The sequence below is a fragment of the Triplophysa dalaica genome, chromosome 12 (genome assembly GCF_015846415.1).
Source record: "Triplophysa dalaica isolate WHDGS20190420 chromosome 12, ASM1584641v1, whole genome shotgun sequence".
Lineage (NCBI taxonomy): Eukaryota > Metazoa > Chordata > Actinopteri > Cypriniformes > Nemacheilidae > Triplophysa > Triplophysa dalaica.
The window spans coordinates 1,050,253-1,068,289 of record NC_079553.1 but is presented as its reverse complement, the minus strand read 5'-3'; the positions used below and the strand labels follow the sequence as shown (position 1 = coordinate 1,068,289).

The following is an 18,037-nucleotide window of genomic DNA, read 5'->3' as shown; positions in this document are numbered from 1 at the left end:
GGGACGTTTTAAACGTTGCACACAAACATGGCGCTCCACTGCGGTCGAGCGTGCAGAACATATTTACTTCATCTTGCACACGATAATGTGGATTTTAGATTACCGGTACAAACTATCAACTTGTAAACACACCATACATTTAAAATGCAGTTTTATTCGGTGATTTAAGCCGTCAAACTTTCTAGACAGGGGGCTAACTAAACCAGATTTATGTGACAAGTTTATGCAAATAGTCAATGTACTTTTTGCTTTGTCTCTTAATAACAATTATTTCACTTCAATTATTTTACAGGAAATAAAAGCATTGCTGTCTCTAAGGAGCCGCCCATTTGAAACATCTGACACGTTCAAAGAAAAGGTAATATGCTTTTAAATGTCCATAAATTATTGACATCATGTATGTTGATCGTCTTACAAATATCAGTCGCGATTTTTAACAAATGTAACATTTTATTGTCAGTCTCCATTTTGGCAATTAAATGGCTTATTGGAGGATGACATACGAAGCGTCATGTCAAGAACAGTTTGTGCCAAGTAGGTTGTATTCTTCATGTTAAAGTATTCAGTTATTTGATAATGTCAATATTTAGTGCAGAACTAAATAGTGGGTGTCATGTAATTGAGTTGAAATGTTTTTTTTTCAGAACTCTAGCCAGGTTAGAATTAAACATGCTTTCGTTTAATTAGGCATCAAAAATGATTGACTGAGGATTGAAATGGCAAAAAAACAATCCCTGTAGTGTACTCCTGACCGGGGAAAACATTACAAGTATTTGCAATTCTCGCTGGTGGATCTAAACCACGTTATAAATTCTGCTTCGAAATGCCAAAACAAGAAACAGGTGCAAGAGATCAAAAACCGAGAGTAGGCAATTTATTGAAAACTTCATTTAAATTCAATCAGGCTGTTCATCAGCTGATCAAAGGTTTGTAATGTTTCCCCCGGTCTTAAGATTTTGTTCATGAGTGTATTTGCTTCAAAATATTGTAATCATATCAATGAAACTACTTTCATTTTGCATACATAACTGGATTGGTTTGTTAAATTGAATTAAATGTTTATGTCTAGGTCTGCTTTTGAACTCTGGGGTCATGGTAAAACACAATCCGAGCTGAAGACATCATTGCTAGAGTATCCACCAGAGAATATGGTTTGTTATTCAATTAATTCTGGTCTTCATTAATCTCTAAAAGTATTCTTATGAAATTGACTTTTATGTTTATCTACACAGGCTCCGTATTTACAGCAGAACTTAACGTATAAGATCAACGTCTACACTTTTAACAAGACCTTGGATTTTAAGGACAGAATCAAGAAGATTGATGTGAGAATTAACATTTTTGCTTACTTGTCGAGATTGCTTTTGTGAAATTCTATCCCTAGTTAATCTTCATTATGAATGCCTTAGAGGATTGCATTATTAATTATATCTAAGAAATTATAATACACACATCAAAATATTGTGCTAATGAAGCAGCATAATATATATAAACTCTTTTTCCTTTTAAGAGATTGATGAACCTAGAATAATAATATCAGTATCAGTAGTTTAAATGTTTTTGTTTCTGTTGGTGCAAGATAAATATTTACGTTTACATTTATTCATTTTCTGGAGGCTTTTTTTCAAAGCGTCTTACAAGTATATGAGCATATAAACATTTTGTCAACACGCTAAACAGTACCGGAACAGCAATGTTTTGAGCTGTATTATATTACAGAAACAGTTCTATCACTTTTTTGTTCTTGTTTTTCCACAGGCTCTAGACTTTTTGCCTTTTGAAGGGAAGGTGAACCTGAAGGACACTGATCACATCTTTTGTTTGCTGGAGGATTATGGCTCTGATCCTAATAACATCCCAGAGGAGCCTTTGCATATGTATTTTGGGAGATGGGTGAGTGGGCTGTTTTCAAGCATATCATTGTTGTAATAACAGTTGTAAAATGCTTATAAAACAACATTCCTGTTAAAAAAGCCATACTTTTGATGGTATAAATCTTGTTTTATTTGGTCAATCAATCAATCAATTTAATTTATATAGCACATTTAAAAACAACCATGGTTGACCAAAGTGCTTCACAATGTCCAAGACAAAAACATACACATACACATACACATACATATATATATACATACATACATACACACATACTAATAAAAATAATAACATCGCAATGTCTCCCCTCAGCCTGTCATAAAAGCCAAAGAATACAGGTGTGTCTTAAGCAAAGCCTTAAAAATTCCAACAGTCTGAGCAGTTCTTAAATGTAAAGGCAGACTATTCCACAAATTTGGTGCCACGACTGAAAAGGCACGGTCACCTTTATTTCTTGCCATAACTTGGTCATATAGTATACTTTATAACTGTACTATGCTATGAACAGCAGTGTCCAAAACTGATGTCCAACTATGGACTGCTAACATTTTTGCTCTTTATTGAAATATTTTATTAAAGACAAATACACATTTTTTGTATGCATGTTTTATTAGTGTGTTTGGAGTTTAAACTAAAGAATTCAAGGATGGTTGGCGAAAATAACACGCAACACATGATCAGTTTAAAACATAGCATGACCACAAAAGAAGATCAACAAATAACAAAACCGATAAAACATTAGTGAATGAATGCATTTTTATATTAGAATAAAACCAAAACCCTTAGAATTGTCCATTTGCTACCATACAGATAATCTAATCTAATCTGAGGGGACATTGAAAGCAAATACGTTTGGTTCTTTCCAATATTTTAACAAATACTTGTCAATTATAATTATTCATTTTGATAATCCCTGTCACACTGAAATCATTGTATTTAATTCATTCTCCCAGCCATCCCAGTTTTTAATCAGATGACAAGTAGTGCTTGTATATTATAATTTCACTGAAATTGACTATGAATGGCACTGTCACTCATAATAAACAAATAAGTGAATGAATACATTTAATGACACTTACTTTGAATGAATATTCATTTGATTTGAACCAGTTTAATGTGGGATTTGTTGGTTTATTCATATGGATATTATAGATGCAGTGTCACATTGTATTGATTATACTCTATCCACTTATAAATGTGCTGCGTTTCTAAACAGCTTGCAGACGGTCAGAGAGAACTAATCCGCTCTTACAGCGTAAAGAAGAGACATTTCATCGGAAACACTAGTATGGATGCTGGTCTGTCTTTCATTATGGCCAATCATGCCGGAGTGAAGGCTGATGACCTGGTGTATGACCCTTTTGTGGGAACAGGTGAGTAATGTTTGCACAGAGAAGACTTCATTTCTATGTCGTCACCATCTAACGGTGGAGAATATTGATTGTCATGAAAAAACATGAAACCAGTTTCTAACCAGTTTCCGTTTTAATTTTCTCTCTAAGTATCTCTTCATATTTCACAGTACATTTGCTGAGTGTTCTGCATGCACGAGGGCTTGTTGTCCATCATTGTGCCATATGTGTGTTCATCACTGTCACAATGCAGAGACTGGGTTTTGTCTGATTGATAGAAGCCGCAGACGGTGCTCATATGTGAGCAGTGAGGCATTTTGAGGCCGTATCATTTTGCTGAAAAAAAAATTGATAAGATTTGAGCAGCATGAATGCTTTTGTTTGTCGCGTTGCAGACATCTTTGATGTCAGAGGCTATTTGCATACGTCATGTTATCCCCGCCTCCAGAAACAGGGGTGTTGGATTGTTCGAAAACAATATACCATCTCTCAACGTTTGTAAGCTTTGGTTTACCCCAAAACGCAGAACGAAAGCGCAATTCGCATGGACTGTGCCGACCCCTTAAGTCAAAAACACACCAGAGACACAGAAAAACAGGTGTTGGCGCCATATGACCCCTTAAATCCTGTGTGAGGGGAGGAGTGAGCCGCTGGTTGCATTTTCCAACATGACCGCTAAATTACATAAACTAGACCTTTAATGCGCCGATCGTTCATTTCTTAATTGAGATTGCTTTTTTTTTAGCTCTGGTGAAGTTTGGAGTTGAGATATATTGGCCTATGTCTGCTAGATATACACGGACCGCTACAAGTAAGCCGTTGTTGTACGATTTTCCTAAAAAGTGTGAACGTCGTCTCTGTGGCTGTGTCAAAAATTTTGACTTTTCCAATCGTGGTAAAAACACTGCAGATCTTTAACTTTTTGATTGTTGATACTTTGACATTTCACTGAAATGATTTTAAAATAGTTAGATGCGCAGACATGAGTCGAACTGAAGCAGGTGTTTGCGCTTCGCCCTGACTGAAATGAGATCTGACTGCTTGTCTGTGTGATTGAGGATATGTATCATCTCATGTATCTCATTTTCACCGAATGGGAACCAGAAGACGACTTCTACAGAATATTCTCTGATGTCTCACGAGAATGAAATCTTCAGTGAATTTGGTTCACTTTCTCTCTTTTATACACTGATTTTGATCCGTCAGAGACCCAGGTTCAGTTAAATGAGTTTGTAGGGTGCTGTTTGTAGCCGTGTATCATACGTGCGCGTCCTCTCCACTTGTGCTGAGTGTTGTTGAGATCTGCTGTCCAGATGTGCTTATTTACAACCAGTTTCTGTTAAATAATCCTTTGGATGGCTGGAAGTCTTTATTAGCCACAGTTTAAGCAGCCGAGAGAAAGTGTTAAGCAGTTAATAAGATCAATTAAAATGCTTGGACGGATTTTTTGTGGAACTTCTGCGCCACTGATGACAGTAAACACAATTATCAGAGTAACAAACTGGCTTCACGGTTTTTTTAAAGGCTTCATTAAAACACTGTTGTCTGGCGACGGTCGAACTAACATACATTTACAACTCCTACTCATATTATTGAGTAAATTGGTCTACGAGTTACATACTTGGGTAGTCGACAAATTAACCGTAAATGTGTCCTATCCTATAATGTGACCGCACAAATTCTTATATTTTATAAATATACAGAGCATAAAATAATACATTAATAGATTAATCAAATGAATTTTTTCTTGTGTCACATCATAGGACACCTATTCAGAATATTTGTCAAGTACCCACTTGTATATGAAGTATTAAAAGAAACCATTAAAACACTTTACCTTTGAATTCAACCTTCAGTTCACTCGCTTTAACTTTTTAAACTTTAAATAAATAATCTTCTTCTCCTTCGTTGTCCTGTTTTTCAGGCAGTCTCTGGTTGCGTGTTCACACTTTGGAGCTTATGTGAGTGGGACAGACATCGATTATAACACTATCCATGGAATAGGTAAGGATTTGTTTTAAAGGCAGGCGTGTCTCATTTAACAGTTTTTAGTCAACCATCATGATTGTGTTTAGAATGTCACTACTACTTCATTGCTTTTGCACATGTGAACGTTTAACACGGTTGCAGGAAAAGCCAGCAGGAAGAATCAGAAATGGAGAGGTCCGGACGAGAACATCCGAGCAAACCTGAGGCAGTACGGGACTGAGAGTCTGTACGTGGACGTCATGGTGTCCGATGCTTCCAAAACCATCTGGAGAAAAAACGCACTGTTTGACGCTATTGTTACAGACCGTATGTTTCAAAGATTCATCTTTTAACCCTATGACAGTGGCGAGGGTCCTTAAAGGTGAAGTGTGTTTTACTAATGTTATAATGCTGCTTTGTTGTGTAAGAAGACTTATATAGAAATAATTCTAAGAAAGTTCTAGGTCAAGCAAAAAAACACTGTGATGTTTTTAAAGGGGGGCCGGAAGAGGGGCCGGAAATGAAACACTTCCCCTTTAAAGTCACGACACAAAAAAATACTCGCTTTTCCTTTTTAGTTTTGACTTAATGTAACCTGCTAGCTAATTCTATACTTTTTCATTTCTCTTGAAAAGCTCCGTATGGTATCCGCGAGTCAACAAGAAGAACAGGATCCCATAAAGACATCATCAGACCTCCTGATGACTTGTAAGCCCCTCATCTTTCTGAAGTTTTAATTATATATTTTTTATTTCTTTTCCCAAAAAAAATACAAATATAAGGGCATCTACATCCAGAATATAGGCGTTTTACAATTAGAAAAAGTAAAAAATAAAATAATGTCTATATAAAAATACACATAAATGTAAAGAATTATAATAAAAACTAAATACATAAACATTTTGGAGTTGGGAACATATGAATACAATCGTACTATAAATATACTGTTTCTGGAATTTTTTATGTGTGCAGTATAGATGTGATCTTCACTTTGCTAGTGAAGCTACAGCTTTAAATACAGTAATATCATCCTTCTACATGACATGTGCACGTCATCCTATATGTTTATTACTACTCCAAAATGTACAATTTACAAGAGCCAGGGAATATACAAAATGAAGAATTTGAAAGGACATTGTAGTTTGTATTAATTCACTCACAAAAATATAAATGGTGTTGTGTAGAATGCTGGTTGCCACGGTGATTTATTGTACATGGATCTAGTATGAATTACTAATAGAGAATGACATGATGTTAACCATGTTTGATCCGTTCACAGAAAGCAACACAAGTTAACAAGAAAATGTTCTTCTTTCTCATATTCTCATGCAGCGCTGGAGAAAGCTTCGTCCCTGTTTCAATGGCGTACCACTTGAGTGACATCTTTGCTGATCTCTTGAATTTTGCAGCCCATCATTTGGTTTTGGGTGGGCGTCTCGTCTACTGGCTTCCGGTCTACAAACCAGAGTAAGTCTGTTTTATATTCAGACAAACCAAACATAGAATTAATCAAATTATCCAACGCTCAATTTATTGGTTATGTTCAAGGAACACTTTACCCATAAATGAATGAAATTCGAAGCTTGTGTTGCTTGTTAAACCAATGACAAACGAAGGATTTAAGTCACACATACTGTCACACTTCTTCCAGAAGCGACTGCTATGTGTTTTATTAACCACCAGATGGCGTTGTTTTCATCACTCGAGCTTTGAATCTTCTCTCCAAACATTCAGTGGAAAGTCTCTGTGCTTTATTTGAGGCTTGTGGCCAAGAACTGTTTGGTAACGAGCATTCTTCCAAATATCTTCCTCTGTGTTCATCAGAACAAAGACATTTATACAGATTTGGAAGTACTTGAGGGCGAGTAAATAGGGATGTGAGCCGGTTGATAATCGATTATAATGTGTTGATTCAAATCAGTTGAGCTGTGAAGTGAATTGCAATACACTTTTTGAACAGCAGGGGCCGCTGTGTTCACTGCGAACCTAAACGTGGACATGCTGATGTATCTTAAATGCACAAAATCTAAGTAAAGCACAGACAATATTAGTTTGTTTATATTAAAGAGACTTTTCCATTATTAATTTGTTTTAAAATTGCAGTTTAGGTTTGTTATTTAAAAATAAAACATCATTTTATTATACAAAGAAACGTGAAGCATTGAAGAAGCAACGCAAGGCAAGTTGTTCATTTCTAATTAGTTTCAACTGGTTTTGTAAAAATAAATTGCATCGTGAGATCAGAATTGTGAATTGCATCTTGAGCGAATAGTTACATCCTTACGAGTAAGTGACAGATTTGTGTCTTTGTTGAACTGTCCCTTTAACTGTTGAAGATGCAAATCAGATGTCTGTGATCATGGTACCTCATGTGTATGTGTGCGAGGATCAGTCACTAGAGGGCTTACTCGCACCATCAGGCTCAACGCACGTCAGTAGCTCAAAGCTTCATCTTCAGTGGTGTTAAACCTGCTCGGGCATGCTGACCTGAGGTCAGTGGTAGAGCAGGTGTGAAGCCGTCGGGCTTTCCCACTGACCTCAAAAACCAGCCGTGTCCACAGATCACACTATCCACTGATTACAGGGCACGTGAAGAGTACGAGTTAAAGGAGGGGTGTGTTGTATGTGATCTCTACCTCACCTTTGTCTCACTCAGCAATATCAACACATTTTCCTCGTGTGGTTGCGGGAAATGATTTCCTTGGGATTGCTGACGCGAACAATCATTTATTTATCTTAACGTCGTCTTTGTTCATCGAGGATGAGATCACTTCCAAATTAGAGTTGTGTCATCGTTAACTCCATTTCTTTAATGCGTGTGCAATGCAAAAAGAGGACAGCATTGGGGTGAGGAATCACTGATGCCATCTGGGCCGAGCTATAAGCTGTCAATGAAATCTCCACAATAACAGAAAATACAGGAGCTGACCATTTTAAAAGTATGTCTAGCCAGTATAACTTTGGGTTGCCAGCAGAAGAACCATTCATTGGCTTAACTTAAATGTGACAAAGTTACACGACCCGTTCAACAAACAACAAACTTATTTATTCAAATCAAAATACAGTCACATGCAACATATTGTTTATTTATTTAAATGATTATATATTAAAATATGAATATAATTTAAAAGAAATATGATTAGTTAACGGCCACTAGCCAGACCTATTAACACAGACCAGAAGTTAACTTTGTGCGTGCGATGAAAGCGTCTATATTGTGACTTTTAACAGTTATCATCTCTTAGTACCCCACTCATCCACGTGATCTGTTTACATCAATGCCCAGACCAATTAAAGGGAAAGTACATCCAAAAATAAGGATTTTTTCATTGACACAGAATCTTTTTTCTTCTTAGGAGGAAGATATTTTGAGAAATGTCTTAGTTTGGCTTTGTGTTCTTACATGAAGGGAAATGATCTGTGTTCTGCACGAGAAAGTCATACAGGTTTGAAATGACAAGAGGGTGACCAAACGATGACACGTTTTCATTTTTGGGTGAACTATCCCTTTATGGATTTGGTGTGTCTGTGTGTCTGTCTGTGTGTGTGTGTGTCTGTGTGTGTGTGTGTGCGTGCGTGCGTGCGTATTGATTTCTCTTTTTGATTTTTTTTACTTCTATAAAGTCCACCACAACGAAGGATAATCTCTAGAGCTGTCGCATCCAGAATAAAAGTTTGTGTTTACGTTACACATGTCGTTGTACTGTGCTAGTTAATTTTGTATTTATGAACACATACACACAAATGCATTCTTTTAAGAAAGATTTAATATATATATATACCAATTACTAAACGTCTATTTAGAATTTCTTAAGTAAATATAAATGAATACATTTAAATATTTCCTAAATACAAGTATGTGTATATTTTGTGTCTATCAATAAAAAATGAATATGCACAGTACACAGATAAACACAAACTTTTATTCTGGGTGTGATTAATCGTGATGAATTGTTTGACAGCCCTAAATGGAAGCACTGTCATTGGGTGAGGGCAGACATGAGCACATACCCTGTGGGACTTAAGTCATTCGTACCCACAATGCACTAGAACGTATCTCATCTCTCCATTCTGACTCATTGCCTCATATTCGGAAATGCGATTTCTGCAGACCGAGTTCTCCAGAGAGGCCTTTCCTGGAACACTGACATTTGTTAGACATTTCTCCAAGGTGACAGCAGTTGCTCGGTGTAAACAGTGCGATGGAGAACCCGTCTGCTTTATATGCCCCCTTGTTTTGCTTTGTCAGGCCTGTTGAAAAGAGGGCACATAATTTATGATTTGTTTGAAATGCAGCTAACTGTGTGTGCTCAGCGCTTTGCGGATCGGTGGGTTTGTGTGGATCACGTTCGGCCACAGCTAGCTGCCCCCGACCCATTTTCTTGTGCTGATTTTCAAGCGCTAGCCGTATTTACATAATGCTCTGAAAAATGAAGGGAGTTGGAGCGTGCGACCGTGTCTGTCAGCGGGTAAACGTTTAACAGCCCACCAACTCAACTCCCTGTTGAATTGATGGCCCTACCAACTCTCCGAGGCCTCTGGGAATGGCGTATAGTTTGGACTTTCTCAAAGGACGCGGGTGGATGGGCTCTGTGACCCCGGCGCTGAACGGCGAGCTTCATGTGAAAGCAAAATACACGGGGATATAAAAGATAAACCCAGCGGGCATCCCGACAGAGTTTTGTCCATGGTATATGATGTATGTTTATATTTTGGCTAGCTTTGCTTGTGTTGCACTTGTTAAAAAGCACAGCTGACGGGACATCATACAAGGTGATTTGTTTGTAAAAGGGTGTCTGGCGTAACTTGACGTGTGTGTGTGTGTGTGTCCTGCAGGTACTGTGAGGAGATGGTCCCTCTTCATCCATGTCTCGCTCTCATCAGCAACTGTGAACAGACTCTATCCAGCCACACTTCAAGAAGACTGATCACCATGGAGAAGTCTAAGGAGCCTGAGGTATGCGTGTCTTTGTTTGGAGATTTATAGAAAGTCAAATAGTTTTAAAGGCGTCATACAGCGTGAACACTTGTTCTTCTATGTCTTTGGTGTTATAAATTGCCCATGCATGTATCAAACACATAAAATTGCAGAAATGAAAGTGTGGGAACAAAAGATTAATTCTATGTTAAAGTGAATGCTCATCCAGACCTGCCTGAAACACCTCTTGCAATCACATCCACATGTTGGTCTAATTTGACTAAGACCGCCCAAATGTAAACTCAAGTAAGGTGGTGTACCTGTCACTACAATTGACCATATTTGGAACATCAGGTTCCTCTTCAGAGGCGTTACATTTACACATTTCTTGCAGTATTTCTTCATACGTTTGCAGTATTCCACCAATCACCACGCACTGTTGAACTCGCCAATCAGAGCACACCTCGGTTTTCAGAGCCATGAGCTTTGTAAAAAATCTGAAAGGATATATATTAAAGGTGCAGTTTGTCACAATTTTGCAGTAAAATACCCAAAAACTATATATTCTTATGTACTTACAATATCTCAAATATCTTCACAGCTAATCAAACTACGCAATTGTTGTTGTTTTGAATGTGCGCCCTCTAGCGTCGTTTTTTTACAAACTGTACCTTTATTAGCAGATAGGGCTGTCAAACAATTAATCTAGAATAAAAACTTTTGTGTTTAAATAATATATCTGTGTAATGTGCATATTAGTTTTGAATTTATAAACACAAAACATACACGTACTTGTCAATTTATTTAGGAAGTGTTTAAATTTATATTTACCAATAATTTAAATCCTAAGAAGACCTTTTTCATGATTTGTTTTGATGTTGCTCATCTCATTAATAAGTTCCAATCTTACCTCTTTTGTTTTGTTTGTTTGTGACACAGTCCATGTGAGGTCCATCAGCGCGGCACTCATTTGAAGATGTGTTGAAACCACATGTAACAGTCGACATGTCGTGTATGTTTGCTCATAAGATGAGCGGAGTCTTTGCTAAATGTTGACATCTAAATGCACTTCATGCGTTTATAGTTCCGCATTGAATGCACCCAAAACAATCGTGCCATCTGGCTGCGATTGACTCTCTCTTTTTACCCTGCTTTAATGACTTAATCACACATTGTATGGAAAATATCCTCCTTTGGATTTGACAACCGCTTGGAAACCCCAAATTGTTCCCATAAATGTCTTTGTGCAACACGCATATCCGCACTGACTGGCATGTGTCTCCGACGCCCTGCGATCCAAATGTGGAGGCCTATCTGTTACCTATGGATGTGAAAGTAATGTTTTCCACCCATGGTTTTTAAACTCGCTTAAACACAAATCTCCATCCTCTATCACAACACAGTGAATAAAGTGTGACTGTGAATCAACTGGCCCATCTCCAAATGCTCTAGAAGCTCCGGTCTTGGCATTTGAGCTTTCAGTTCAGTTTACTGAGGTCTTTTAGGAGTTTTAGGAGCCGCGTTCTCTCCATCTTCTTTCTTTCTCTCTCTCTCTCTTTCTCTCTCTCTCTCCATCTTCTTTCTTTCTCTCTCTCTCTCTTTCTCTCTCTCTCTCCATCTTCTTTCTTTCTCTCTCTCTCTTTCTCTCTCTCTCTCCATCTTCTCTCTCTCTCTCTCTCTCTCTCTCTCTCTCTCTCTCTCTCTCTCTCTCTCTCTCTCTCTCTCTCTCTTCTCTCTCTGTCTCTCTCTCTTCTCTGTCTCTCTCTGTCTCTCTCTCTGTCTCTCTCTCTCTCTCTCTCCATGTCTCATTCCCTCTTTCTTTCTTTCTTTCTTCTTCTTCTCTCTCTCTTGCTCTCACTTTCTCTCTCCCTTCTCTCTCTCTCACTTTTCTATATAACAAAAGACAGTCACAGTCAGTCTCTCTCTTTCTCTTTTCAAAGAACCACCATAAATGTTCCTTGAAATACTTTTTACATTTGTTTAAATTACAGTATGCAATACCGTAATGAGAAATTTAAATGAGACCACGAACATGATCTGAAAGCTGAATAATTGATGTATGATGTATGGTTTCTGAGGGTGCAAAAAAATCTAAATCCTGAGAAAATGGCCTTTAAAGTTGTCCAAGTAAATCCTCAGCACAGCGTATTACTAAGACTGGAACGATTCCTCGAGAAACTCAAGTAATTCAAGTACAAAAATCCGGCCTAAAAACTTTGGTGGAATTAATACTTATTGATTTTGATGTTTTTGAATGTAAAAATCATGCGAACGTCAAAAGTAGACCTCATACAACAGAATAAAACAATAAAAAGCCCAGTTCATGACACCTTTAATTGGATTTTGGGGTGAAATGAACATTTCCCGAGCGTTCTCTTGGTCATCTTCACCTGCTGATCCCCCCACCCTGTCATTCTGATGTGATATTACAGCACACATACTCGGGTGGTCTTGTATAAACCCTGTGCTTCCCTCTCAGGACCATGGAGGGGGCGGCCTGTTATATTGTAAACTAAGGGCCGACGCGTGTGACCTAAACAGCGTCCTGGCTGACTAGCAGAAGGGAGTGGATAATGAAGGTGCTGGTGATGTTTTGCAGGCGCGTGGTTGCGATCATCGCATTTAGCGCGCAGTCGTTCAGCCACCTCATTAGCCTGCAGGGCAGTACGCTTTCTTTCTGCCCTACAACAGATCTTGTTTAAGAACCTGGCTTCAGCTATGAGCTGCAAAATCTGTCTTAACACTCCGTCTGTTATTAGATACTTGACTGTGAGATTGTGAAGGACAGTGGAAGAAAGTGTATAGGTTAGCCAAATGTTTGTCTGTATGTGCCATTTTACTTTTGTTTTTCATTTAGTTTCATAAGTCTTCGTTGCATCAGAAAATGATGTGTACGCTATTGATTGTTTGTTTGTAGAATTATTTTTGTATAACCTCTTAGGCCATGTTCACACTTAACTTTTTTTTGAACCGGCTTGCGTCTGTTTTACATTATAATCCTATGCAGTAAACCCTGTTTTCAAAAAGTCCTGAGCGCCTTTTTAAATGCCAGCGAACTTTCCTTCAGTTCAGAGCGTCTATTTTTCACAGCTAACTAATGACAGAGACCTATCGTTTCCATAACAACATGCGAGGAACGTGATCGGTTGAGAAGGCTCAAGCTCCAAAAAATAAAATGGCTGCTGAAACGCCTGTTGGAGCACAGTTTTGTATAAACAATAAATGTAATTTTAACGTTCAATAAGTTCTGTTTGCATCTCTAGTGAGAAATAAGTATTGTAGTTTTTCATTGTGTGATTGGTTATAGCAAACATTATTAGTCAAATAGAATTCTGTTATGCTGCCTATGAAGCCGGTCTCTCTAAGATGCCTTCGTGCACAAATGTTATCTTTGAACATTGCCGGCTGAACCACAACGTTGCGTTTTTTTTTAATGAAAAAGTATCATCATCGTCTTTCTCTTGTCAAAAAATAAATCAAGTTTAGTCTTCAATCTGAAGTAATAGAGCTTGAAGCTCTGCGTTTTTATACATTCCCTTAAATTGTTCTTAGATTATATTACATTCTTTATGAAATACTGTAACATTTTGGTGAAAAATAACGAAATTACATCTAAATGGACAATTGCAGATATTGAGTAAGACTATATCTTACTAAATCAAATTCAATCCTTGGCTGTTGTGCTTTTTCTGGCTTTCTTTTATAGGATTCAGACAAACTAGTGCATCTTGCGGACCCCCGGTTCTCTTCGTACCAGGGTCACAACTCCTTCAGAGAGAAATACTTCAGTGGTCTCACCAAGAAGAACGGAAGGGAGTCAAAACCAACCCAAAAAACTGAGTAGATTGCACAAAGATGAAAGTTATTTGTCTGTAATTGTATTTATTTTCTTTTTCTTTTTATAAAACTAAATTTTTATACCATCTTATAATGTGTAAATATCTTTTGTCAAGCTACGAAACGTGATTTCAATAAAAGCTTGTTTTATCATCACTTTTCTTTTGCTCCGCCTGCAGTAGGCTGTAGACGCGAGGTTGAATTTATTGCTGCATTAGTAACATGTGTTGAAGATTCATTGGCGATGGGGATTAACGTAATAACTGTTTCTCCGAGTGGCTGTGAAGAGGTAAGATGTGGGCTGTGATGTAATGTGCCTACTGGACATTTGTGAAGGAAGATTGAGCGCCGGACCTGCTATCTAAACTCTCTCAACATTTCATACCAGAACGGATGGACATCTGACTAATGAGTCGGTCTTAAAGAGTCTGTCTCAAGTTAGACCTAAACTCACCTCAAAGAGAGCCGTCTAGAAGGCTTTAACTTCACATAAATAAGATCCTATGAAAATAAAGAGTGCTTAAGAGGATTTAGGAACACGTTTATCATTAAATTTTGTGTTTTGGTAGACCAAATCCTTAATCAAATGATTTTCTGTCATTAGTTCAATATTTTCTCATTTATTTCTCATGTTTACCTTAGATCATGTATTCATTATAGGAAGAAAAGGAAGAAGGAAAACGCATTGTCTCTCTCTCTCTTTCTCTTTAAATGATTTCATGCAGTTGATTAAGAATTGGAGTCTGAATGAAATGGGTTATTTTAATAGTTTGTTTATTTATGGTTTATTTATTAAGTGTTCCGTAGAGAACAAACAATAAGTCATTATTCTTAATTTTTTATATGGAATGGTGAAATTGGCAATTTGATGTTAATATCATTAGTTCAATAATTCTTATGTTTATATTAAATCAAGTATTCATTTATAGGAAGAAAAAGAAAACAAACGCATTGTAGTTCATCTTCCCGAGATAAGCATCCTCCCCGATAACTCTTCCAACATTGGATTGATGAGGTGAAAAGTCACAAAACTGTCTGCTCGGCGTTCAGTTGCTTCAGACCTAAACCCTTTTCTCATTATAAGAAGCGCATGTGTCACTCTTCTTGTAGTTCTGCATTGTTACTTTATACAAAAAAGGGAGATTAACGGAAAATACATATGAACTGTTTTAAGAAGGCTAAGAGATCAATTCGCACATCAGTTTTTGCAACACTTGTTATTACAAACAAGACAAGATTGTTGAATTCTTTCGAAAATGTTGTCATTGCTGAAGAACATGGTTGTTAGTTAATGTTAAATACTTTAAAATTTGCTGTCATTGCAGGGTGTTGAGTTGGACCAGATGATTTTCACAATATGTTTGTTCTCCAAATTGTTAAATGCTTAATTACAAGACGCTTAAGAAAACATGCCAGGGGTTATTTTTTGGACACCCCGTTCAGAACATCACAACCAAAATGAGTCATACAGTCATCAACTTATTATTAAGGGTTCAATGTTAACAATTGTAAAGAAATAATGTGTTTTTTATCAAGTTTAAGTAAACTGTTAAGAGGTTACTGTTTTTCTTAAGCGAATGAGGGCGCTTTAAAACTCATCTTGGGTCTGTTTGAGTATTTTGCAAAGCCTTGATGTTTTCAGTTACAAATGCTTAAAAAACTCTAATCCCCACATTTCCTTTTTGTTTTCAAATGAGCTGTGCAGTTTAAATGGGGTGCTCACGAACAGCCAATAAAACTAATAACCAGCAAAAGCAATAAGCGCACCAAGAGAAGCATTGCGACTCTTTTATTTGCTACAGATGGCTGCAAAATAAATATGCTGCCCATTCACCCACACGTACAGGACTGTGTTTAGGAAAAAGGGCAACAAAACACCGAATCACAATGTAACGGTTCTACTTAGTTAGCTTTTAGCTTTCGTGCCTACTGATGGTTTACACGTGGCTTGTCACTTTTCATCACTGCGTTTCTTTTTTTTGTTTCGCACGTTATGAATGTTTATCTGTTGTAAGGACAGAAAGTATGTTCCCGTGCTGTGTGCACATTGTTCGTGATTTGTGCTTTTTGGTGTTCTTTCTCTCAGCCTGGGATGATTAAGTGGAGTTAAAGGCCCAACCTCACCTCCGTCTCCCCTTCACCTCCTCCGGTCTACACAAACAACCCCTTCGAAGAAACAGATGAGAAGTCTAAGCTTGTTGTGTTGAAGTCATTTCTCTGTGGAACTCGGCCGTTTTATGGCTGTTAAATGTTTATTCACAAACACCGCTTTTAAGACTTATCCGGCCGTGTCGTGGTGAGTTGCGTCCTCAGACGAAGTGAGAAAGTTTCTGCATTAGTTGTTGCATTTTGCTGCTGTCCTTCTAAACATTGGGTATTGGGATATTTTGACCCAATTTTTTTGGTATTAGTCCCCCTTAATGTTTGTCACCGGGTTTTGCAGATATCTAACAAATAAAACGTTTTGAAAAGTGCTCGTCAACTTTGACAACACGGTATGCAATCATTGGAAAAAATATATATTTTCTGAAAAAATGAAAATTTGGACATGATGTTTCAGAAGAACTGCTACAATATTTACATAGTTCAAAGGATTGTTTACACAAAAATATCAATTCTGTCACCACATATTTAGTCTTGTGTTGATCAAAACCTTTATTTTTTTCAGTTTCCGTACAAATATTTATATATAAATATTATTTCAAGGACTTGAAAATGGAGATGTGAATGTTTGGCAAAAAAATCCCTTTTCGTGACTCTTTCCGCTCTGTGACACTCAAGAAGATATTTTGAGACATTACAATGGAAGTCAAGTGGGTCAGTGTTGTGTGTTACAGACATTCTTCAAAATATCTTCTTTTGTGTTCTGCAGAAGAAATGAAGTCATGCCGGTTTGGAAGTGTGAATAAAATATGAAAGTTTTAATTTTGGGTGAACGATCCTTTTAATTTCATAAATGTTTGGTTCATGTAAAATATACAAAAAATATAATCAAAAAATATTTGGAGTATAAAAATGAAGCCGTCCTTAACATGAACTATTATGTTGCAATGAGTTGTCGGAACAAAGCAACGCGTCCTTCTCGACCACTAACGGTGCATTGCGTCTATGTTACAAATAGCTGTATTGGTGCTTTTCCCTCTTCTGGTCAATGACACTTGAGCTTGTCACGTTTCCATAAATATATGACTGAAAATAACATCTATACCGCTTCAGTGTGGGCCGCTGTGTTTTGACCGAGCGTCTGAGGAAGGCTCAACTCACTCCAGCTTGTGAAGTTATCATCATCTCACTTCCTCCCTCTGGTCATTCCACTACTGTGTCGACCTTTTCTCACTTCAGCGGAGTGGCTGGGATGCAATAAACCAGATTTGATTATGACTGACTTGAGAAAACCCAGATGATTCTAGAACGCACGCCATGCTTTGAAAAAGTGGAAATCGAGAGTCGGTGACCGTGCGGTCCCGGAAATCTTGTCCTTTATCGCGGCTGTTTCCTCGTGACCTGCGACTCGACGTTACACAAGTTTCTCATTTTGCTAAACAACAAAGATGTGTGTTTTCGACATGTCGTTCAAACTGCATTTTAGAGGTATGCCACAAACTTCCTCTCAACCCCAGTCTGAGGCACGGTTGACAAACATTGACAAACGCTGAAAAAATGTGTTTCTGACATTCATCCTGGGCTTCTAAAGTCTTTGAAACATCTGCGCAGGCGGCTGGCGGAAAGTAAATGGCTTCATAACGAAAGGTCGTCAAAATTAGCCTTAATGAGAGGAACCTATAATGGGTTCATCCCGACACGTTTTAATGACTCGTTGATGCCAAGTGGCAGATGCAGTTACCGTGACGACATCCTCTCCATCTTTCCATTCTAAATGACAAAATGAGTCGGACTGTTTTGAGCACTAATAGACTTCATAAGGTAGATACGTGAAGTACGAAACCATTCACATATTGGAAAATTTGGAGTAATTACTGTTTTAATGGCTTTGTTATTGTTTTAAACAGCCCAGATGGGCCACAAACAGAACTTGAGCAGTGTAAAAATGGCTGCCTTAAAGTTTTATTGCCATCAAATTGGCTGT

At 37.6% G+C, this 18,037-nt stretch overlaps 1 protein-coding gene across 1 annotated transcript; it reads left to right on the top strand.

Moving 5' to 3' along the window:
* The first annotated feature begins 3 nt into the window (after nucleotides 1–3).
* On the top strand, nucleotides 4–14,101 carry trmt11 (tRNA methyltransferase 11 homolog). The gene is made up of 13 exons (XM_056761613.1): nucleotides 4–105; nucleotides 293–358; nucleotides 461–534; nucleotides 1,070–1,151; nucleotides 1,233–1,325; nucleotides 1,759–1,893; nucleotides 3,092–3,252; nucleotides 5,152–5,231; nucleotides 5,358–5,522; nucleotides 5,831–5,903; nucleotides 6,528–6,662; nucleotides 10,032–10,152; nucleotides 13,820–14,101. The coding sequence occupies exons 1-13, from the start codon at nucleotides 28–30 to the stop codon at nucleotides 13,955–13,957; spliced, it is 1,401 nt and encodes a 466-aa protein (XP_056617591.1). The 5' UTR covers nucleotides 4–27; the 3' UTR covers nucleotides 13,958–14,101.
* The last annotated feature ends 3,936 nt before the right edge of the window (nucleotides 14,102–18,037 follow it).